The 20,760-nt window shown below is 42.5% G+C and overlaps 2 protein-coding genes across 2 annotated transcripts; both read right to left on the reverse strand.

Moving 5' to 3' along the window:
• Positions 1 to 241: 241 nt before the first annotated feature.
• Positions 242 to 6,982, reverse strand: car15 (carbonic anhydrase 15). The gene is made up of 8 exons (XM_022681190.2): positions 6,297 to 6,982; positions 4,912 to 4,938; positions 4,098 to 4,274; positions 3,543 to 3,688; positions 3,155 to 3,247; positions 2,997 to 3,063; positions 945 to 1,105; positions 242 to 827 (listed from the first exon to the last, which is right to left on the reverse strand). The coding sequence occupies exons 1-8, from the start codon at positions 6,376 to 6,378 to the stop codon at positions 609 to 611; spliced, it is 972 nt and encodes a 323-aa protein (XP_022536911.1). The 5' UTR covers positions 6,379 to 6,982; the 3' UTR covers positions 242 to 608.
• Positions 6,983 to 9,800: 2,818 nt separating this feature from the next.
• On the reverse strand, positions 9,801 to 20,557 carry dgcr2 (DiGeorge syndrome critical region gene 2). The gene is made up of 11 exons (XM_007254987.4): positions 20,208 to 20,557; positions 17,441 to 17,473; positions 16,883 to 17,005; positions 16,656 to 16,742; positions 16,163 to 16,373; positions 15,646 to 15,722; positions 15,143 to 15,325; positions 14,227 to 14,430; positions 13,902 to 14,054; positions 13,141 to 13,377; positions 9,801 to 12,944 (listed from the first exon to the last, which is right to left on the reverse strand). The coding sequence occupies exons 1-11, from the start codon at positions 20,287 to 20,289 to the stop codon at positions 12,700 to 12,702; spliced, it is 1,635 nt and encodes a 544-aa protein (XP_007255049.2). The 5' UTR covers positions 20,290 to 20,557; the 3' UTR covers positions 9,801 to 12,699.
• Between the last annotated feature and the right edge of the window lie 203 nt (positions 20,558 to 20,760).

Here is a 20,760-nt window from a genome sequence, read left to right on the forward strand (position 1 = left end):
GCAGAGGCTGATACACACACACACAGCAGGGCACTATCTTAGTGTTTGTTTTCATACAGCCAGTTTTACAAACGTCCTCACAGCCTAAATCTAAAACCACATGCAAATAATTCATATTATTGATGAATGCTTAGCAGTTGCTAGAGTAATAATAATAATAATAATAATAATGATGAATACATTTAACACAGACTGCAGCAGGACACCATGTGATCAGTTTATCACAAATAATGGTTTTTTTAGAAAAGACTTTTATTTTGAAATGAATAAAAGTATATCTAGTCTTGGGGTGCAGAATGTTCTGGGGGTTCTCTGCTCCAGGTCTGACCTTTGACCTGCTATGTCTCGGCCTGTTTCTCCAGTAGAGGGTAAACAGATAAACAACTTAACTACGCTTAATAACACCAGAAGTAAACAGTGGGTGGCGCTGTTGCCAGACGTTGGGCGGATGTGGGTGAAGGAGGGCGGGGCAAGCTGGTGATAAAACCCTCTGAATCCATTTTTTTTTTTTTTACAGTAAATTATACACAGTTCCTCCCAAACACCTGCTGCCAAAGAAGCGTGTCCACTTCACTCACAGCCCTGCCCTCTCCCCCGCTGAGATCCGGTCAGCTAATCAGGCCGAGTGCTGGTATGAGGGTGGTGAGGGTGAGGGTGAGGGTAAGGGTGAGGGTGGTCTGCTGGGGGGTGCTGGAGAGCAGGTGGGCGTGTCTGGAGGCGTAGACGGTGCTGTAGGCGGGGTGAATATGCCTGAAGTTGTTCTGCAGGAGAACCGCATGCTCCGCCCCCTCCTGGGTGGAGTAGATTCCACTGATAAACAGCTCAAACTGAGGAAGACAATGAAACATTGTGATGAAGAGCGTGGTGTTCCCATAAATACCTTAGTCTGGAATGAGTGTGTGTAGGAGTGTGTGTATGTGTAGTAGTGTGTGTGCTTTGTTTACCTGTTGCCAGGAGATGGTGATGGGCACCTCATACACGGTCCACAGGACAGCCTGTGAGCAGGGGGGCGTGGTCAGGCTGCCATGGTAACGATAATACTGAGAGAGGTTGGCGTGGGGCAGCAGAGTGAGGAGGGGGAACGGCCGGATGGACTTCTCCTGACCTGAAGCAAGAGGGCGGAGCCAACAGGTCATAACACTCATTTACACTACAGTACTTTACAGTAAAATACTACACACCACAATACCTTACACTACAGCACGTTACAATAAAATACTTTACACTACAGTACTTTACAATAAAATACTTTACACTACAGTACTTTACAATAAAATACTTTACACTACAGTACTTTACAATAAAATACTTTACACTACAGTACTTTATAATGAAATACTTTACACTACAGTACTTTACAATAAAATACTTTACACTACAGTACTTTACAATAAAATACTTCACACTACAGTACTTTACAATAAAATACTTTACACTACAGTACTTTATAATGAAATACTTTACACTACAGTACTTTATAATAAAATACTTTACACTACAGAACTTTACAATAAAATACTTTACACTACAGTACGTTACAATAAAATACTTTACACTACAGTACGTTACAATAAAATACTTTACACTACAGTACGTTACAATAAAATACTTTACACTACAATACTTTACAATAAAATACTTTACACTACAGTACTTTATAATAAAATACTTTACACTACAGTACTTTACAATAAAATACTTTACACTACAGTACGTTACAATAAAATACTTTACACTACAGTACGTTACAATAAAATACTTTACAGTCCTTTACAATAAAATACTTTACACTACAGTACTTTATAATAAAATACTTTACACTACAGTACTTTACAATAAAATACTTTACACTACAGTACGTTACAATAAAATACTTTACACTACAGTACGTTACAATAAAATACTTTACACTACAGTACGTTACAATAAAATACTTTACACTACAATACTTTACAATAAAATACTTTACACTACAGTACTTTATAATAAAATACTTTACACTACAGTACTTTACAATAAAATACTTTACACTACAGTACGTTACAATAAAATACTTTACACTACAGTACTTTACAATAAAATACTTTATACCACAATACTTTACACTACAGTACTTTACAATAAAATACTTTACACTACAGTACTTTACAGTAAAATTCTTCACACCACAATACCTTACACTACAGTACTTTACAATAAAATACTTTACACTACAGTACTTTACAGTAAAATACTTTATACCACAATACTTTACACTACAATACTTTACAATAAAATAATTTACACTACAGTACTTTACAATAAAATACTTCACACCACAATACTTTACACTACAGTCCTTTACAATAAAATACTTTACACTACAGTACTTTACAATTAAATACTTTACCACAATACTTTACACTACAGTACTTTACACCATAACACTTTACATTTGAGTACTTTACAATTAAATACTTTACCACAATACACTACAGTACCTAACTATAAAATGCTTTAAACCACAATACATTACACTAGAGTCCTTTACACTGCAGTACTTCAAAATAAAATACTTTACACTACAATTATTTACACCACCATATTTTACACTACAGTACTTTACACCACAGTATATAACTATATTGTATACTGTTACAGAAGTTACTGCAGCTTGTAATAAGGTTATTTACTGAGACAGTGGCCGTTTCTCAATACACAAATACACAGCGCATTCGGGTATTAGTTGTGTACTTGGCTAACTGCGATCTTCTGAATGGAACAGTACTTGGGCTGCGATTGATGACGTTTCCCCATTCCACAAGGACACAAGTACAGACAAGAACGTAGATTGCGAAACGGCCAGTGAATCAGTGACGCTGTGAACCAGTGCAGTGAATCTGAGGATCAGTGCAGTAGTGAATCAATTATTCAGTGAATCAGTGGTGTATTGAATCAATGGAGTAGTAAATCAGTGCTGTAGTGAATCAATCAGTGAATCAGTGCTGAAGGTGGACCTTTGTAGGTGATAAAGGGCAGGGCACTGGAGATCTGCAGGAAGTTGTCATTGTCGACATAAACAAGCTGCAGGGCAGAGAGAGAGAGAGAGAGACACCAGTTAACACAGACAACCAATAAACACCGACCATACTAACAGGGGGCGGAGCCTATTTACATCAATAAAGACAGCAAGCACGGCCAGGCCGGTCGGGTCGTCCAGAGCAGCGGTCAGGTTTGGGTAGGTGGACTTCACACTGATGATGTGCATCTGTAACAACACAGTACACACTTACACATGCAACTCTCACAAATCACCATCATCACAAATTAGAGAACACAATAAATACAGAAATACTACAGCTGTTTAGCCTTGCCCACTCAAAGGGTTATTTGTTATGTGAAAAATGCAAAGCGGTTTAAATTTCCCCTCTGGTATACCGGATGAACCGGTAAATTGCCCAGCACTAGTGTGTGTTGGCGTGTGCGTGTTAGTGCTACTGTGTGTGCTAGTGTGTTTTAGCGTGTTTTAGCTTGTATGTTAGCATGTCTCATGCGTCTCAGACCTCCATAGGGAACCGCTGCTGGAGGAGTGTGTGTTCGGAGCCATTGCTGGACGCGCTGCCCCAGTGGAAATGCAGCTGGACGGTCCGATACGATCCAGGAAGACCTCCACCACTCACCGACAGACCACCACCCACCTCCAACACCACTACACACACACACACACAGAGTGGGGGTTTGAGATTAACTAATTCAGAGTGGGGTGTTAAGATGAACTCATTCAGAGTGGGGGTTTGAGATTAACTAATTCAGCTTGGGGGTTTGAGATGAACTGATTCAGAGTGGGGGTTTGAGATGAACTGATTCAGAGTGGGGGTTTGAGATGAACTGATTCAGAGTGGGGGTTTGAGATGAACTGATTCAGAGTGGGGGCTTGAGATAAACTGATTGAGAGTGGTGGGTTTGAGTTGAACTGATTTAGAGTGGGGGTTTGAGGTGAACTGATTCTGAGTTGGGGGTTTGAGATGAACAGATTCAGAGTGGGGCTTGAGTTGAACTGGTTTAGAGTGGGGGTATAAGGTGAACTGATTGAGAGTAGGGGTTTGAGATGGACTGACCTGAGTGACCCTGGTTGGTGAGTCTCCAGCGGCCGGTGGGGGTGCTGTTGAAGCCAGAAAGTTCCAGTGCGTCCAGACCACCATCTCGGATCTCCTGCTGCCCGAGATCAATCGGGGAATGATGGGCGTCCAGCAGTGGGTGACAGGACGGGTAGTAATCTCCCCACGCGTACGGATCTATATATATATTTTTGGGTGGTGGGTGGTTATTCTCAGCACTGCAGTGATTAGCACTGATTAGCATGGTGGTGGTGTATGAGGTGTAAGTGTGTTGTGCTGAAGGTACAGTGAGAGGATGTGATACAGCAGTGCTGCTGGAGTTTTTAAACACTGTGTTTAATCTCTCACTGTCCTCCACTCTATTACACACTTCTATTTACAGCTGAAACAGTAAAGTCAGATACAGAAGCTCTGTTGCTGCAGAGTTAATAGTTTTGCTCATCATTCAGTCCTTTATCAATGGCTAAAGGACACACCACCATGCTTATCAGTGTCTCTGCAGTGCTGAGAACATAAACACACTAAACCCTTTACAACCTCCACTCTTTTCTGTACGCAGGTATACTAATAGGTAGGTAATACTAAAGGTTGGAGACGGGATGCTGGAACTTGAAGATCTGTAATTTAATTCATATGGCCCGAACCCATCCTAATCTACTGGTATATCAAAATTTACACTGCCAAAAGTTTGAATAGCCTGCTGTAAACTCTGATACACACCACTTGAATACATTATTAACTCCAACACACTAAACTATCATCATTAATTGTCCATTATTATCATTTAATAAATAAATAAGACGTTTATACTGACCACACTGACCGTCATCATAACAGAAATCTGAGAAATCAGACAGAAATTAATATCAGATCAATAACCAGAAATAACCATCAATAAGTAACACAGACTGATTGTTACACTCACAAAACATACTGGATAATTCATACTAGATGCTGAATCATTCAGGTAGAGTAATAAATGAGTATACAGCTCTGGGAAGAAATAAGAGACTACTTGAAAATGATGAGTTTCTTTGATTTTATCAAATTGAAAACTTCTGGAATATAATCCAGAGGAAGATGGATGATCACAAGCCATCAAACCAAGTTAAACTGCTTGATTTTTTGCACCAGGAGTGTAAAGCATAAAGTTATCCAAAAGCAGTGTGTAAGACTGGTGGAGGAGAACATGCCCTGATGCAAGAAAACTGTGATTAAAAACCAGGGTTATTCCACCAAATATTGATTTCTGAACTCTTAAAACTATAATATGAACTTGTTTTCTTTGCATTATTTAAGGTCTGAAAGCTCTGCATCTTATTGTATTTCAGCCATTTCTTATTTTCTGCAAATAAATGCTGTAAATGACATGTTTATTTGGAATTTAGGAGAAATGTTGTCTGTAGTTTATAGAATAACACAACAATGTTTATTTTACTCAAACATATACTGAAGTGGTCTCTTAATATTTTTTTCAGAGCTGTATTAGTATAGTTGTATTAGTATAGGACTATAGTAGGAGTATAGGTGTGTAGTGGTATAGTAGGTTAGAAGTATATTGGTAGAAGGGTGAAGGGGTATTCGGTAGTAGTAGAGGGGTATAGTAGTATAGGAGTATAGTAGTAGAGCTAAGTAAAGTATTATGAGAGTTTAGTAGTAGAGGAGTGTAGAGGTATAGTAGTGGAGTATTATAGGGGTATAGTAGTAGAGTATTATAGGGGTATAGTAGTAGAGGAGTGTAGAGGTATAGTAGAGTAGTATAGGGTATAGTAGTAGAGGAGTGTAGAGGTATAGTTGTAGAGTATTATAGGGTATAGTAGTAAAGTATTATAGGGTATAGTAGTAGAGGAGTGTAGAGGTATAGTAGTAGAGTACTAGGGGCATAGTAGTGAGAAGTCTAGAATTTCCCTATCTATCTATCTATCTATCTATCTATCTATCTATCTATCTATATAGTGGAGTATTATAGGGGTATAATAGTAGAATGCTATAGGGGTATATTAGTAGAGGAGTATATAAGTAAAGTATTATAGGGTATAGTAGTAGAGGAGTGCAGGGGTGTAGCAAAGGAATATTATAGGGGCATATGGTTATAGTAGTAGAGTATTCTAGGGGTATAATAGTAGAGTATCATAGGGGTATAATAGTAGAGGAGTATAGTAGTAGAGTATTAGAGAAGTGATGCGGAGTGATACTGACCGGTGTGGGAGAGTGAGAGGGTGATCAGGGTCAGGACCAGCAGCAGCAGCATGCTCCCAGTGTTCCCAGTGTAACTGACCATCAGCACCGTCCCGCAGGGTTAAATACCCGTACTGCAGGACGTCCTGCACCACTGACCTCATCACCCGGCACAGCCGGACACACACACACATGCACACACACCAGCCCAGAGTCTGTGTGTATGTGTGAGATTGTGTGTGAATGTATGTGTGTGTGTAAGAGTGTGTGTGTATGTGTATATGTGTAAAGGTTATTTATTATAATATTATTTAAATCAGACGGTGGTTGATCAGGTATTCCAGCTGGGAAATTGGAAGGCCCATCAATCAGGATCATTGCTCAGGCCGGATCTGTTCCCCTGGTGCTGAATGGTCACACTGTGTTCACTTCATCACGGGTCGGTTCAGTTTCCGGACGCTGTTTAATCCGACAGGTTAGATTACACCTGGCATTCGGAGCTTAACGGACCTCCGGAACCCCCGTCACCGAGCGCCGGGAAACCCAGCAACCTGATCCAGCAGTTGTCAGAGGGAAACCCCCGTCAGAGGGGAACCCCGACACAATCAATAGCAGGGATGTCCCGAAACGTACAAAATTAGGCTGATAAAGAAAAAGCAATTATAAAACTATGATTTAAAATTATTACTAAATTAATAAGTGTTATTAAATTAATAACTAGAGCTCTTTTAATCATAATACAAAGCAGCACTTTCTCACAAATATACCTCAGTAGAGCTATTCTAATTTTAAATTTACCTCCATAATGTTATTCTCAATTTATATATATATATATACACTGCTCAAAAAAATAAAGGGAACACTCAAATAACACATCCTAGATCTGAATGAATGAAATATTCTCATTGAATACTTTGTTCTGTACAAAGTTGAATGTGCTGACAACAAAATCACACAAAAATAATCAATGGAAATGAAATTTATTAACCAATGGAGGCCTTTATTTGGAGCCACACACACAATTAAAGTGAAAAAACACACTACAGGCTGATCCAACTTTAATGTAATGTCCTTAAAACAAGTCAAAATGAGGCTCAGTATTGTGTGTGGCCTCCACGTGCCTGTATGACCTCCCTACAACGCCTGGGCATGCTCCTGATGAGGTGGCAGATGGTCTCCTGAGGGATCTCCTCCCAGACCTGGACTAAAGCATCCGCCAACTCCTGGACAGTCTGTGGTGCAACGTGACGTTGGTGGATGGAGCGAGACATGATGTCCCAGATGTGCTCAATCGGATTCAGGTCTGGGGAACGGGCGGGCCAGTCCATAGCTTCAATGCCTTCATCTTGCAGGAACTGCTGACACACTCCAGCCACATGAGGTCTAGCATTGTCCTGCATTAGGAGGAACCCAGGGCCAACCGCACCAGCATACGGTCTCACAAGGGGTCTGAGGATCTCATCTCGGTACCTAATGGCAGTCAGGCTACCTCTGGTGAGCACATGCAGCCCGTGCAGCCCTCCAAAGAAATGCCACCCCACACCATTACTGACCCACTGCCAAACCGGTCATGCTGAAGGATGTTGCAGGCAGCAGACCGCTCTCCACGGCGTCTCCAGACTCTGTCACGTCTGTCATGTGCTCAGTGTGAACCTGCTTTCATCTGTGAAGAGCACAAGGCGCCAGTGGCAAATTTGCCAATCCTGGTGTTCTCTGGCAAATGCCAAGCGTCCTGCACGGTGTTGGGCTGTGAGCACAACCCCCATCTGTGGACGTCGGGCCCTCATACCATCCTCATGGAGTCGGTTTCTAACCGTTTGTGCAGACACATGCACATTTGTGGCCTGCTGGAGGTCATTTTGCAGGGCTCTGGCAGTGCTCCTCCTGTTCCTTCTTGCACAAAGGCAGAGGTAGCGGTCCTGCTGCTGGGTTGTTGCCCTCCTATGGCCTCCTCCAAGTCTCCTGGTGTACTGGCCTGTCTCCTGGTAGCGCCTCCAGCCTCTGGACACTACGCTGACAGACACAGCAAACCTTCTTGACACAGCTCGCATTGATGTGCCATTCTGGATGAGCTGCACTACCTGAGCCACTTGTGGAGGTTGTAGAGTCCGTCTCATGCTACCACGAGTGTGAAAGCACCACCCACATTCCAAACTGACCAAAACATCAGCCAGACAGCATAGGTTCTGAGAAGTGGTCTGTGGTCCCCACCTGCAGAACCACTCCTTTATTAAGTGTGTCTTGCTAATTGCCAATAATTTCCACCTGTTGTCTATTCCATTTGCACAACAGCAGGTGAAATTGATTGTCAATCAGTGTTGCTTCCTAAGTGGACAGTTTAATTTCACAGAAGTTTGATTTACTTGGAGTTTTATTGTGTTATTTGAGTGTTCCCTTTATTTTTTTGAGCAGTGTATATATATATATATATATATACACACACACCTCAGTAGAGCTATGCTAATAATATATATTTACATCAGTAGAGATATTGTAATCATGAATTTACCTCAGAAAAGCTGTTCTAACTATATATTTATCTCAGTAGAGCTATTCTAATGATATATGTACCTTCGTATCGTAATGCTGTTCTAATCATACATTTACCTCAGTACAGCTGTTCTTATGATACATTTACCTCAAGAATGCTACTGTAATCTTATCTTTACCTTAATAGAGATATTCTTATGTATTTACCTCTGTAATGCTGTTTGAATTAGAAATTTACCCTAGCAAAGCTGTTCTAATCACTTATTTACCTCAGTATTATTATTATTATTATTATTTACCTCATTTTAATGATAAATTTGACCTCATATATATTTATCTCAGCAACTGTGTCATACATATATGCAAGTAGTGCTATTTTAATCTTAAATCTACCTCAGTAGAGCTATTGTAATTATAAACTTAACCCAAAAATGGTGTTTATCAAACAAGTTTACTTCAGCAATGTTGTTCTAATTATATATTTACCTCAGGAAAACGGTGTTAGTCATGCACATATATAAGCAGAGCTATTCCAATCCTAAAATTTTATTTTAACAAATTTACCTCAGCAATGCTGTTTTAATGATAATAAAGATACCTCTGTGATGCAGTTATAATCATAAATTGTCCTTAGGTAACCTGTTCTAATAATTTATTCTAGAGATATTCTAATGATCCTGGATTTACCTAAGGAATGCTGATTAAATAAAAAAATTAGCTCAGCAATGCTTTTCTAATGATAATTTTACCTTAGGAATGTTGTTCTAATCATATATTTACCTCAACAATGCCGTGTTAGTCATAAATATATGCCCAAATAGAACCATTAAAAATATTAAATTTACCTTAGTCGAGCTGATGACAATTGATAAGTGTACTTCAGTAGACCTACTTAAATCAAACATTTACCTCAGAGAGCTATTATGACCATATATTTACCTCAGCAGCACTATTCAGAAACTAAATGTGCCTCAGCAGTGTTATTTTAGCCATATATTTATCAAATAGTAATCAAACACTCAGATGTGCTCAGTGTGGCCTTTACTGTGCTTCACTGGAGTTTTATTTGGCTTTTGATTAGATGTACATCTACATCAGAGTAAATCCCGCCCCTAAACAAAACTTAACAAATAAAAACATTTTACATTAAAAAACAGGAGATTAAAACTGTACTATTTTTACACAAAACATGGTTTTCTGGTTGCACTACGAATGATCTACTTCTAATGTTTCAGCAGGAGGTTGTGGTTGAGGGCGTGGGTCGGGGATTGGGGTTATGGGGATAGGAGGTGTGGTCAGAGTAAAACTGGACAGAATAAAAGTCTACATGCCCGAAAAGCCAAAACATGCACAGCAGCTACAGAACTTTAAAAACTCGATTAGCGACTCCGCCCGCCCCGCCCTTGCTCGGAAGGAGGCAGGACCAGGATGTTCAGCTGACGACTGTCCGTGGTGCTGGTTGGGCAGTGAAACAGGAGGACGGGTGATGGACAGCGAACAGAACCGTCGAGAGAGGAAGAGGGGAGATCCATGGTTCAGGTTTTTGTGCCGTCGCGAGTCCAGCCCACATAAAGCCAAACAGTTCCAAAATGATTGTCAAAATGTCCAAAAAACCTCATGTTTTCTCCTTTCATACAAATCAGTTTAGTCTCCTTTTGTCTGAAACAGCCAAGACTTTTACAGTGGAGAAAAATGAACAGTCTGATAAAGAGACTGCACCACCTTTACAAACCATGCTGTGTTCCATTTAACTCGGAATATGAATTTAGAAATAATGTCACTTCCCAGTTGATAAAGCTCCTGTTAAAGAATTCTAGTAATTTTACACAATTTCTAAACATTTCCTTAGTTTAACACTAGTTTACACTCATTTACTAGTTTTCTTGAATCTAAAGATGTTTAAGGGACAATCAATTTCAAATTGAAATATTATGTTCAACAACGCTGTATTGATTCTCAAAAACACAGTAAATAATTTTAATCCTTACTTCAGATTAGTAAAGACTGTTGTCAGAAGTGGTTCATTTGGTGTAGTGTTCATATTCCAACCACAAGGTAGTAGTGTTTTACTTTTTCTTTACTACGGTCGTTTTTTTTCCTAAAATTTGATTCAAACTATTGCAATATCACCTTGCTTACAGTATCACAATATATTGAAAAGCTATCCCTGCATTGTGATACATATTGTATTACTAATACACAGCGCTAACATCTAACCAGAATATTTTTCACATGTTACAGTCTTCTTCTCCACCAAAGCAGAAACAGGTCCACCGGATTCTTAATGAAATCCGAACTATAGGACTATAGGTTGAAATTTTCTATGTGGAGTTTTTTAACATCCGAGTTTAGTTTAAATGGAACACAGCGTATCCCCGCCCACACGATTAGATAATTTTTTACTACCTCAGAACAATATATGACTGGTGAAATGATCAGGTACCTGAACACGCAAAACAGTTCATAAAGCCTCCACCCTTGAGAGCGTTCGCAAAAAAAAATCCAGTTTATAGTATCACGATGCGTGTGGGCGGGGCCAAAGGGTCTCCACTGAGTATTCACATAATATTCCCATAATAATCATTATAATCAGTTTTGTAGCAAACAGGAACATAAAGTAAGAAGCACACAAACAGCTCTAGTCCCGCCCCCTGTCAAAACCCCACCCCCACCAAATCCCCACCCCAATCTGAACCTTGTCCCAAAAAAAGAAAAAGTGAAGCTGAACCTGTGCAAATATATTTACACCATCCCATAATATTATAACCCAACACGGTAATATAACATCATAACAACCCCACAACTTTCCACACACACTCTCTCTCTCTCTCTCTCTCTCTCTCACACACACACACACGCACACACACACACACACACAATCACTCACACACTATCACACACATTTATACACACACATACTCACACATTTATACATACGCACACACTACCACTCACACTACACACACACACACACACACACACACACACACAGAGACAAACTGAAGCAAAACCTTGTACAGCGCAGTCACGCATCAACAGTGAACCCCTCAGTGACTTCTCAGGTTCTGATCTGACTTGGTTTCTAAAGATCCAGAACATGCACTGAAAGGAGCTCATGTTCTAATTAGAGTTCCAGCCTTCATATTCCTCCAGATCTCTGCCAGAACCAAAACTTCAGAACCTAATATTCAGAACCAGATCTCCAGAACCTAAAAATCAGGATCCAAAACTCCAAAGATCTACATCCAAAACAAAGGTCCAGGAGATCCAGAACTCCAGCGATGAAGGGCGTGTTCCTGCAGTGATGCTGCACTGCTACAGTGTTAAATTCATACCTGCATTCATTACCAGCCCAGTCCCACCTGCCTACCCACAATCCCACTGTGCTCTTCACCTGAGGAGAAAGTGATGAGGAAAGAGACGCAGCAGAACCACTTTGCTCCAGAACCGCTCTGCTCCAGAACCGGGTTGCCTTGGTGCGGGGCTATGCTGGTGTAGGAGAGCAGGGGTCGGGTGAGGGTCCGAGAGGCAAAAGGGTCAGCGTTAGTGTTTACGGTGCGCCTGATGTTCAAGGTGGTTTCGGGTCGGTCCGGACAGAGCAGGAAAGAAAATGATCCAGGTTTAGAACCACACTCCAGAACGTTATCTGTTGGGGTCCAGCAGAGGGCGCAGTGCCACATGCTCAGACAAAAAACTAATGAAAAAAAACCCTCAAAATTAAGGAGCAGTGACTGTACGACTGTATTTACACGCTAACCGTTAATTGAGCCGGAGGCCACGCCTCCCGCCCCTCCCTAATCCCATCATGCTCTAGTGTTGGAGTTTTTAGTGTTTTTAAATTGAGCCCTCAGGTTTTCTTCACCTGCACCGTCAATAGACCAGTCACTCATACAGTTCTCAAGCTCCGCCCCCAAAGCCCCACCCCTCTTGCTCCTCACACCACTGTGCTGAGGGAGGTGGGACTGGAGGGGTCATGGGTGGAGCCCTGGGTGATGTCATGCATCTCTGTGGGCGTGTCTGGGGCCACCAGCAGGGTGCTGCTGTCAATGGATTCCGCTCTTTGCTCGAGGGCATGTTCTGGTCTCGGAGGCGGAGCTGGGGGCGGGACTGGGAGAGGCCTGCAGAGACCGCTCACATCTCCAACCATCTGGGGGGAGGATAGGTTCAATCCGGTCCGGGCTGATAGAAAGAGAGAGAAAGTGAGAGAGAGAGGGAGGGAGAGAAATAGAAAGTGAGAAAAAATGAAGATACAGATCTGTACCTAAACTCCTCTCAATGTAACAAAGCTCCTGTCCCTATTACTCTGACTGCTCCCTGTATGATAATTAACCCCTTTATGATATAAAATAAGCCCCACCCCTCCTGCTGAACTTACAGAGATCCACGTAGAGGATGCTGTCTGGGTTTATTGACGCCTCATACGGAGGGGGCGGGTCATCTGGGTGCTGGATGTCTGGGTATTTGTATGCAGCGTAAGGAGGCGGCGGCTCCTGGAAATGAAAAGCCCCACCCTCTCCATCGTCCGACAGGTGAAGTGGCGTCAGTCCTGTCCCAAACGCGTCCGGACCGTAATCAAAACCCGCCACACGTCGACCCAAATTAAAGTGATGCACTGCAGCACAGAACCACAAACAGACCACATCAATAACACTACTTAAACCAGAACATGACAAAGACCTGGGCGTGAATTACCGAGTACTAATACTTCCAGGTACCCTTCATTAAGTGGTTAATGTGGGTGGGTCAGTGAGGGGTTAATGGGGGTGGATCAGTGTGGGGCTTAGTGAGAGATTCAATGGGGGGGTGGTCAATGAGAAGTTAGCTGGGGTCAGTGAGGGGGTTAACGGGGGTCAGCAATGGGTTAACGGGGTTAGTAAGGGGTCAGTGTGGGGTTAAATGGGGGGTGTCAGTAAAGGGTTATGGGATCAGTAAAGAGGGAGTTAGTGATGCGTTAATGTGGGGTCATTGAGGGGTTCACAGGGGTCAGAGGGGCATTAATAAGGGTCAGTGAGGGTTAAGGGGGTTAATGAGGGGTTAACTGGGGTCAGAGAGGCATTAATGAGTGTCAGTGAGGGGTTGATAAAGGTCAGAGAGGCGTCAGCGAGGGGTCAGCAGGGTTAATGAGGGTGTACTCACGGTTTCCTCCAATCAGAGTCTCGATCCTCTCTCGGCGTCGCTGCCTCAGCCGATGCACCATGAAGAGCAGTAGCGAGAGGATTAGGAACGACGAGATACAGCTGACAATCAGACGCATCCCACTCGCCATGGAGTCAAACAGACTGCTGCCATCTGATACACACACACACACATACATATATATAATATCATTATATACATTCACGTACACATAGTACAAATAGTCACTGCAAATGCATTGAACAGTGCTTTAGTAGTACACACTAAGAGCTCCATCTAGTGGCCACATGTAAACATTACAGCTTTAGACACAGTGTGTGTGTACCTGGGTCAAGGCAGGTAAACTTGCAGCACTCTTTGGGGTCTTTGCGAAAGTGTGTGCATCCCTGTGGCCGGTCGCACAGAGCCGCCACACACATCTCCGGCTCTCCATCATGGCAGGTGCAGCTCAGACATGGATCATCTCCTTTAGGCGTAAAGTAGTACCCCTCACTCACCACGTTATCCTTAATATCCACACACGTCTGTCCTGCACGCGCACACACAGACACAGACACACACACACACACACACATTAAACAACGCTGTGGAGGGTAATAGGGTTATAGTTAATACATGGTGCAGTGGAGGGTAATGGACCGTGCAGCGGGAGGCAATGGAGGGTAATGAACGGTGCAGTGGAGGGTAATGGACAGTGCTGTGGAAGTTAAAGGATGGTGCTGTGGAGGACAATGCAATGGAGGGTAATGAACAGTGCAATGGAGGGTAATGAACAATGCAGTGCAGAGTAATGGATGGTGCAGTGGAGGATAATGGACAGGAAATAACAGAGGGTGCAGTGGAGGGTAATGGACGGTGCAGTGGAGGGTAATGGACGGTGCAGTGGAGGGTAATGGACGGTGCAGTGGAGGGTAATGGACGATGCAGTGGAGGATAAGGGACAGTGCAATGGAGGGTAATGAACAGTGCAGTGGAGGGTAATGGATGGTGCAGTGCAGGATAATGGACAGGGAATAATAGAGGGTGCAGAGGAGGGTAATGCACGGTGCAGTGGAGGGTAATGAACAGTACAGTGAAGGGCAATGGACGGTGCAATAGAGGGCAATGGTTGGTGCAGTGGAGGGTAATAAACGGTACAGGGGAGTGTAATGGAAGGTGCAGTAGAGGGTAATGGAAGGTGCATTAGAGGGCAATAGACGGTGTCGTGTGTGCATAGTGAGTTAGTGTAGGTGTGTACGTACTCCTCTTGCAGAGGAAGGGGTATTGTTGGTAGCAGTTCTCTGCATGCCAGCTGTGCAGTCCGTGTTCGTTGATGTTCTTGTTCTGGAACCGTTGAAGTTGAGCGCAAAACACGCTCTCCTGTGTGGAGCCGACCTCCGCGAAACCCGTCAGACCCTCTGGGGGGAGGAACACCTGCAGAGAACCTGTGTGTGGGAGAGAGACCCAATAATCAGGTCAAGTCTGTAGTATTTACAACATTACAGAACCTGATCATTTATCAGAAGTGTGTCAGTATTGATGTACTGAGATAGTGATGTACTGATGTGGAAATTGTTGGCTCTGTGTTTCTGTGGGTTTTAAACTGTAATTAAATTATATTATATTATATATATATATCACAACAACCGAAGGTGAGAAATATAAGCAGTGTAATTCAACTGTCTATTACTCATCAGGTAAAGCTGAAATGATGAAAGAGATGCTACTGAGGATCTGGTATTAATCTGAGCTCATCCTCACCCACCTTTATAGGCCACCTCCCATCGGCCCTCCAGAGAGTGACTCTGATTAGTGATGACGTACTGATATCCCACCCAGAAACTGCAAACACACACACACACATTATTATTATTATTATACACTGATCCAGCATATCTTTATGATGTATGTATAAGTTGTCTCAGTACAGCAGAGACATTGAGGTGCTTAAAAATTCTACTTGTACAAGCACAAAACAGACTAACACCTTATACACCACCACCACCACACCACGATAATCAGTGCTAATCACTGCAGTGCTGAGAATAACAACCCATCTCCTAAATAATAATAGCTGCTCTGTGGTGCTCTTTCCTGTGGGTCCTGAATATTGAAGAACAGGGTAAAAGGAGGATAATAATAAAGTATACAGAAAAACAGATACAGAACTACAGAATGAACTATATGAACAGTGAGTAAGGAGGTGGTCATAATATTATGCCTTCTTGTTGTGTACGTATTATAACACAAACAGGTAGTGGGGGCGGGGCTTATGGTCTCACTTGCACTGGTCTTTGCGTTCGCACACATTCTCGTCGAAGTCGACCTCGATCCTCAGGATGAACTGCAGCTCCTCATTGGTGACGAAGGTGGCGAGAGATCCGTTCACCCGCTGGCACGTGTCCACCGCCTGCCAGTAATTCTCCTTCCTCAGGTACACTTTATAACAGCTCGCCGTCTTCTCATAGTGATGCCACCCGCTCGGGCACTTCTCTACAGGTCACACACCATTAAACACCCCGTTACACACTAATATATACACTGTTACGCACTAATATACTCTGTTACACATTAATATATATTGTTACACACGAATATACAATGTTATACACTGATTTACACTGTTACACACCACGTTACACACTAATATACACTGTTGCACATTAATATACACTGTTACACACCCTGTTACACATTAATATACACTGTTACACACTGAGTCTGAACTGCTTTTAAACAGTGGCTGACCAGTGTAGCGCCCCCTACAGTACTTACTGTTGAAGCGCACCGGCTGTGCCACCCCCATTACTTCCTCCGTCTGGTCAAAGGTGTTTCCATAGCGATAGCGTGCCTCCTTCATCGCTGTGGGAAAACGGTCAAGAAGCATTAGCACCTTCTTGTATTCTAATAACATTACACTGGGGATGTTGAGCTATATGTGTGTGAGAGAGAATATGTGTGTGTGTGTGTATATGTAAATGTGTGTGTGTGTATGTACATACGTGGACAGTCAAGTTCATCGCTTTTGTCCTCGCAGGCAGTCCAGCCGTCGCACTGCCACTCCAGTGGGATACACTGCATCTTCCCACTGCGACACGCAAACTGCCCTGCATTACAGCGCTGCTCTATAAACACACACACACACAAACACACACACCTCATATATACACATTTACAACACACCTCATACATAATTGCCCCCTTTACTCCCACATCTCTGAACTTACATCTGAATCTGAAAATAATATTCACCAAAAAAAACTATATAAGCTAAAAACAGCCTTCAGATGATTCTAGATCAGATTTAGGATCACACCAGCTTTGTGTAATGACCGTGTTATGAACGTTGGTCAGTGTAAATAAGATACACTAAAATATTGTAGAGCTGCTTAATAATCGCTTTTGTTAATATTTTAACATTTTCTATTGCTATATGTAATGACATTGAATTACTGTCCAGCCCTAAACAAACAGTATTGTAATGCAAACTTTTTAAAATAAAAGGAGTCTGATATTTCTCTGATTGGATTAAATATCGGATCAGAACCATTGACTCTTACCTGAGAGCAGCCGGGCCACAGCTAACCGCCGGCCTGCGGAGAGAACACCACACAGTTACTGACCACAATACTAACCACATCATTACTGACAACACTGGTACTGACCACAATAATGACCAAACAGTAACTAAGCAGACCACCACTGACTACACCACCACTGACCACACAAATACTGACCAAACATTTACTGATCAAATAGTTACTGACCAAACTATTAGTAACCACACCATTAATGACCACATGAACCACTGAACACACCAGTACTGATCACACCACTACTCAAAAAGTTCCTGACCACTCAGTTACTGACCAAACAGTTACTAAGCAGACAGCCACTGATCACACACCACTACTCACCACGCTGACACTGACCACACAGTTACTGACCACACCGCCACTGACCCCGTCATTACTGACCTTACTGGTCACACCGTCACTGACCACATCATTACTGACCTTATTGACTATACCACTATTGGCCACACCATTACTGACCAAGGTGCCACTGACCACACACTACTACACGCTACTGACCACACCGTTGCACACCACCTCTTACTACGCCATTAATGACCACACCACTATTGCCTACACAATTAGTAACCATGCTGCCACTGACCACACTTCTAGTGACTACCAGCTCAGTCCCTACATTTTCAGGTCTCAGACTGGATCGGATATAGATTAGATTGTTAAACCAGTGATTAATTCAGTGTAAAAGTACAGGAGTTGGCATGTGGTGTGGTGGATTAGGCTTGTGGGGGGAGGGGGATTGGCAGCAGGCTGTGTGCGGTGTAATTAATGATCCTAGCGACCTCACCACCTGTGTAACTGACCACACGCCAGTCTGAGTCCTAAATCTCCTGGGTGATGCAGAGTTCTGCTGTGTAGTTTGACCCATAAATCACCAACAGAACCAGACCACACAGATTCATCAGCACTGGTGGAAACCCCACCCATGGTTTAATTATGCTAATTTTCGGCTTAATTGATCAATTACGATATGATCAGAGTGGGTAGAGCTGTCTTCTAATTTTACATTTACTTCAGCAGTGTTATTATAATTATACATTCACCTCAGCAGTGCTATATTTTAATCATGGTTGTAGTGGTGTGGTTCTGGTTGTAGTGGTGTGGTTGCAGTGGAGGTTGTGTGTTGGTGTGTGTGTAGGGGGGGATTAGAGGCGTCAGATTTAGAGATGCAGCAGACACTAACACCGCCCACCTGACCTCCACACACACATACACACACACACACACACACACACCTGTTACACTCCTTCTCAAACACACACTCAATAGTGATTGAGACTAAAGTTGCTGGATTTTTAACTGACGTGATCTGATAATGTGATCTGGAGAAACAGAAATAAGTAACATTCCAACTAAAATATCGAAAATATAAAATGTAGGGGTTTATTATGAAAGAGAATCACATTAATAAAGTGATTAGAAAATGTTTAAAAAATGACTGAAGTGAATAACAGTGCATGAATTGCTTCACACTCTGACCTTATAGTCACACAGACTCAAATGCTAAATACACAATCCACCCTATATAAACAAACTGACCACTGCTTCTTCACATTACCATTCAGCACTAGTGATATCACATGACCAGATATTATACAGCATGCAATTTTATATAATTTTAGCACTACTATTAGATTACCATCATGACTTCTTGTAAAACATGGTAAAATCTGGTATTACTTATTACTATAATATGTATCACAAAATATATTGCAATTTATTTTTTTTTGTATCATGCAGAACTAAGACAGCTTACTGCAGTGCAGTAAGATTCGCTATTATATGTTTGGATAAAATATATTGCGACAGAATTCAGTGCCAGGCAAAATGACCTAAATTCGGATTCATGACTAACTAAACATTTTGCCTCGTTTTTAATTAATGAACAATCCATGGTTATGAAAAGTAATGAGTATATATTTTTTAAATATTATGACGTGGTTCATCAATGAGTTTACAATACATTAAAACAGGTTGACAATCTTTATGATAGCACATACTACAGTACAGTAATTATAGCACAGTGTATTATAAAACCAGACGTTATAACAGTGCATTATAGTGTGCTATAGCACAATACATAATAGTAGAGTACAATATATTGTACTGCATTATAGTACGTATATCGCAGTAGTGCATCACAGTACTGTAGATTATAGTACAGTGCATTATAGCGTAGTGCATTATGGTGCGGTGCATTATAGTACTATATGTTATGGCACAGTACATTATAGTACAGTGTATTATTGCGCACAGCATTATGGTGCAAGGCATTCTAGTACGGTACATTATAGCACAGTACATTGTAGTACTGTACATTATAGCGCAGTGCATTAAAGTACAGTACACTATAGTATAGTGCATTTTAGTACAGTACGTTATAGTACAGTGCATTATAGTACAATCCAGTATAGAAAGGTACATTATAGTTCTGTACACATTATATAGCAGTGCTTTATAGTACAGTGCAGTATAGCGCAGTGAAATACAGTGCAGTGAATTATAGTACAGTGCATTGTAGCACAGTGCATTATAGTACAGTGCACTGTTGCACAGTGGATTATAGTACAGTGCGCTACCGTTACTAGCATGCAGTGTTTATGGGGGACTGGCTCCTGCAGGGCCGATCACTCAGTTACAGCCCGTCTGTCTGCGCTGTTAAGGGTCTAACGCTGCTCTGTCCCCTTGGATCGGCGGAGCGGCCTGCCTGCCTGCCACTGCCAGGTTGACTGACCTGTGCCCGGCGGGTCCGTGTTGATGGCGCCCAGCAGCGCGATGAGCAGCAGCGGGGCGGTGCAGCGCGCCTTCCCCCACATCTAGCGCTCATACCGCGGCTCCGGAGGACAGAAGCGGCCGCGGAGAGAGGGCCCTCCGCCTGACGCCTGGAGCTCCCCGGAACACCGCGAGTCCGGTTCCGCTGGTACCGCCTGCAAATGGAGTGGGTGTTTGTTGGTGCAGGTGTTAGGAGGGTGTTTGTTAGGTGGGTGTTTAGGGTGGGTGTTTGTAGGTTTTCTCCGCAGCTCCAGATCGGCCCAAAACACAACAAGATGGCTGCGCTCTCCACCACCAGCTTCTGCTCACTCCGCCCCGCAACCAATCAGCGGTCAGTAAGGGAGATGAGTCACGGGTCTCAGCCTATCAGCACACAGCGGGGGAAGAGCTACAGGCCGGACAGCCAATCATATTGAAGCAGAATCGAGCCTCTCTGAGCCTGTAGCCGCTGCTGCACAGAGCCGCTCTGTGCTTAGTGATCCGAATCCTGAAATGATTCGGATCTTTGACTCGCT

Source organism: Astyanax mexicanus, chromosome 20, assembly GCF_023375975.1.
Source record: "Astyanax mexicanus isolate ESR-SI-001 chromosome 20, AstMex3_surface, whole genome shotgun sequence".
Lineage (NCBI taxonomy): Eukaryota > Metazoa > Chordata > Actinopteri > Characiformes > Acestrorhamphidae > Astyanax > Astyanax mexicanus.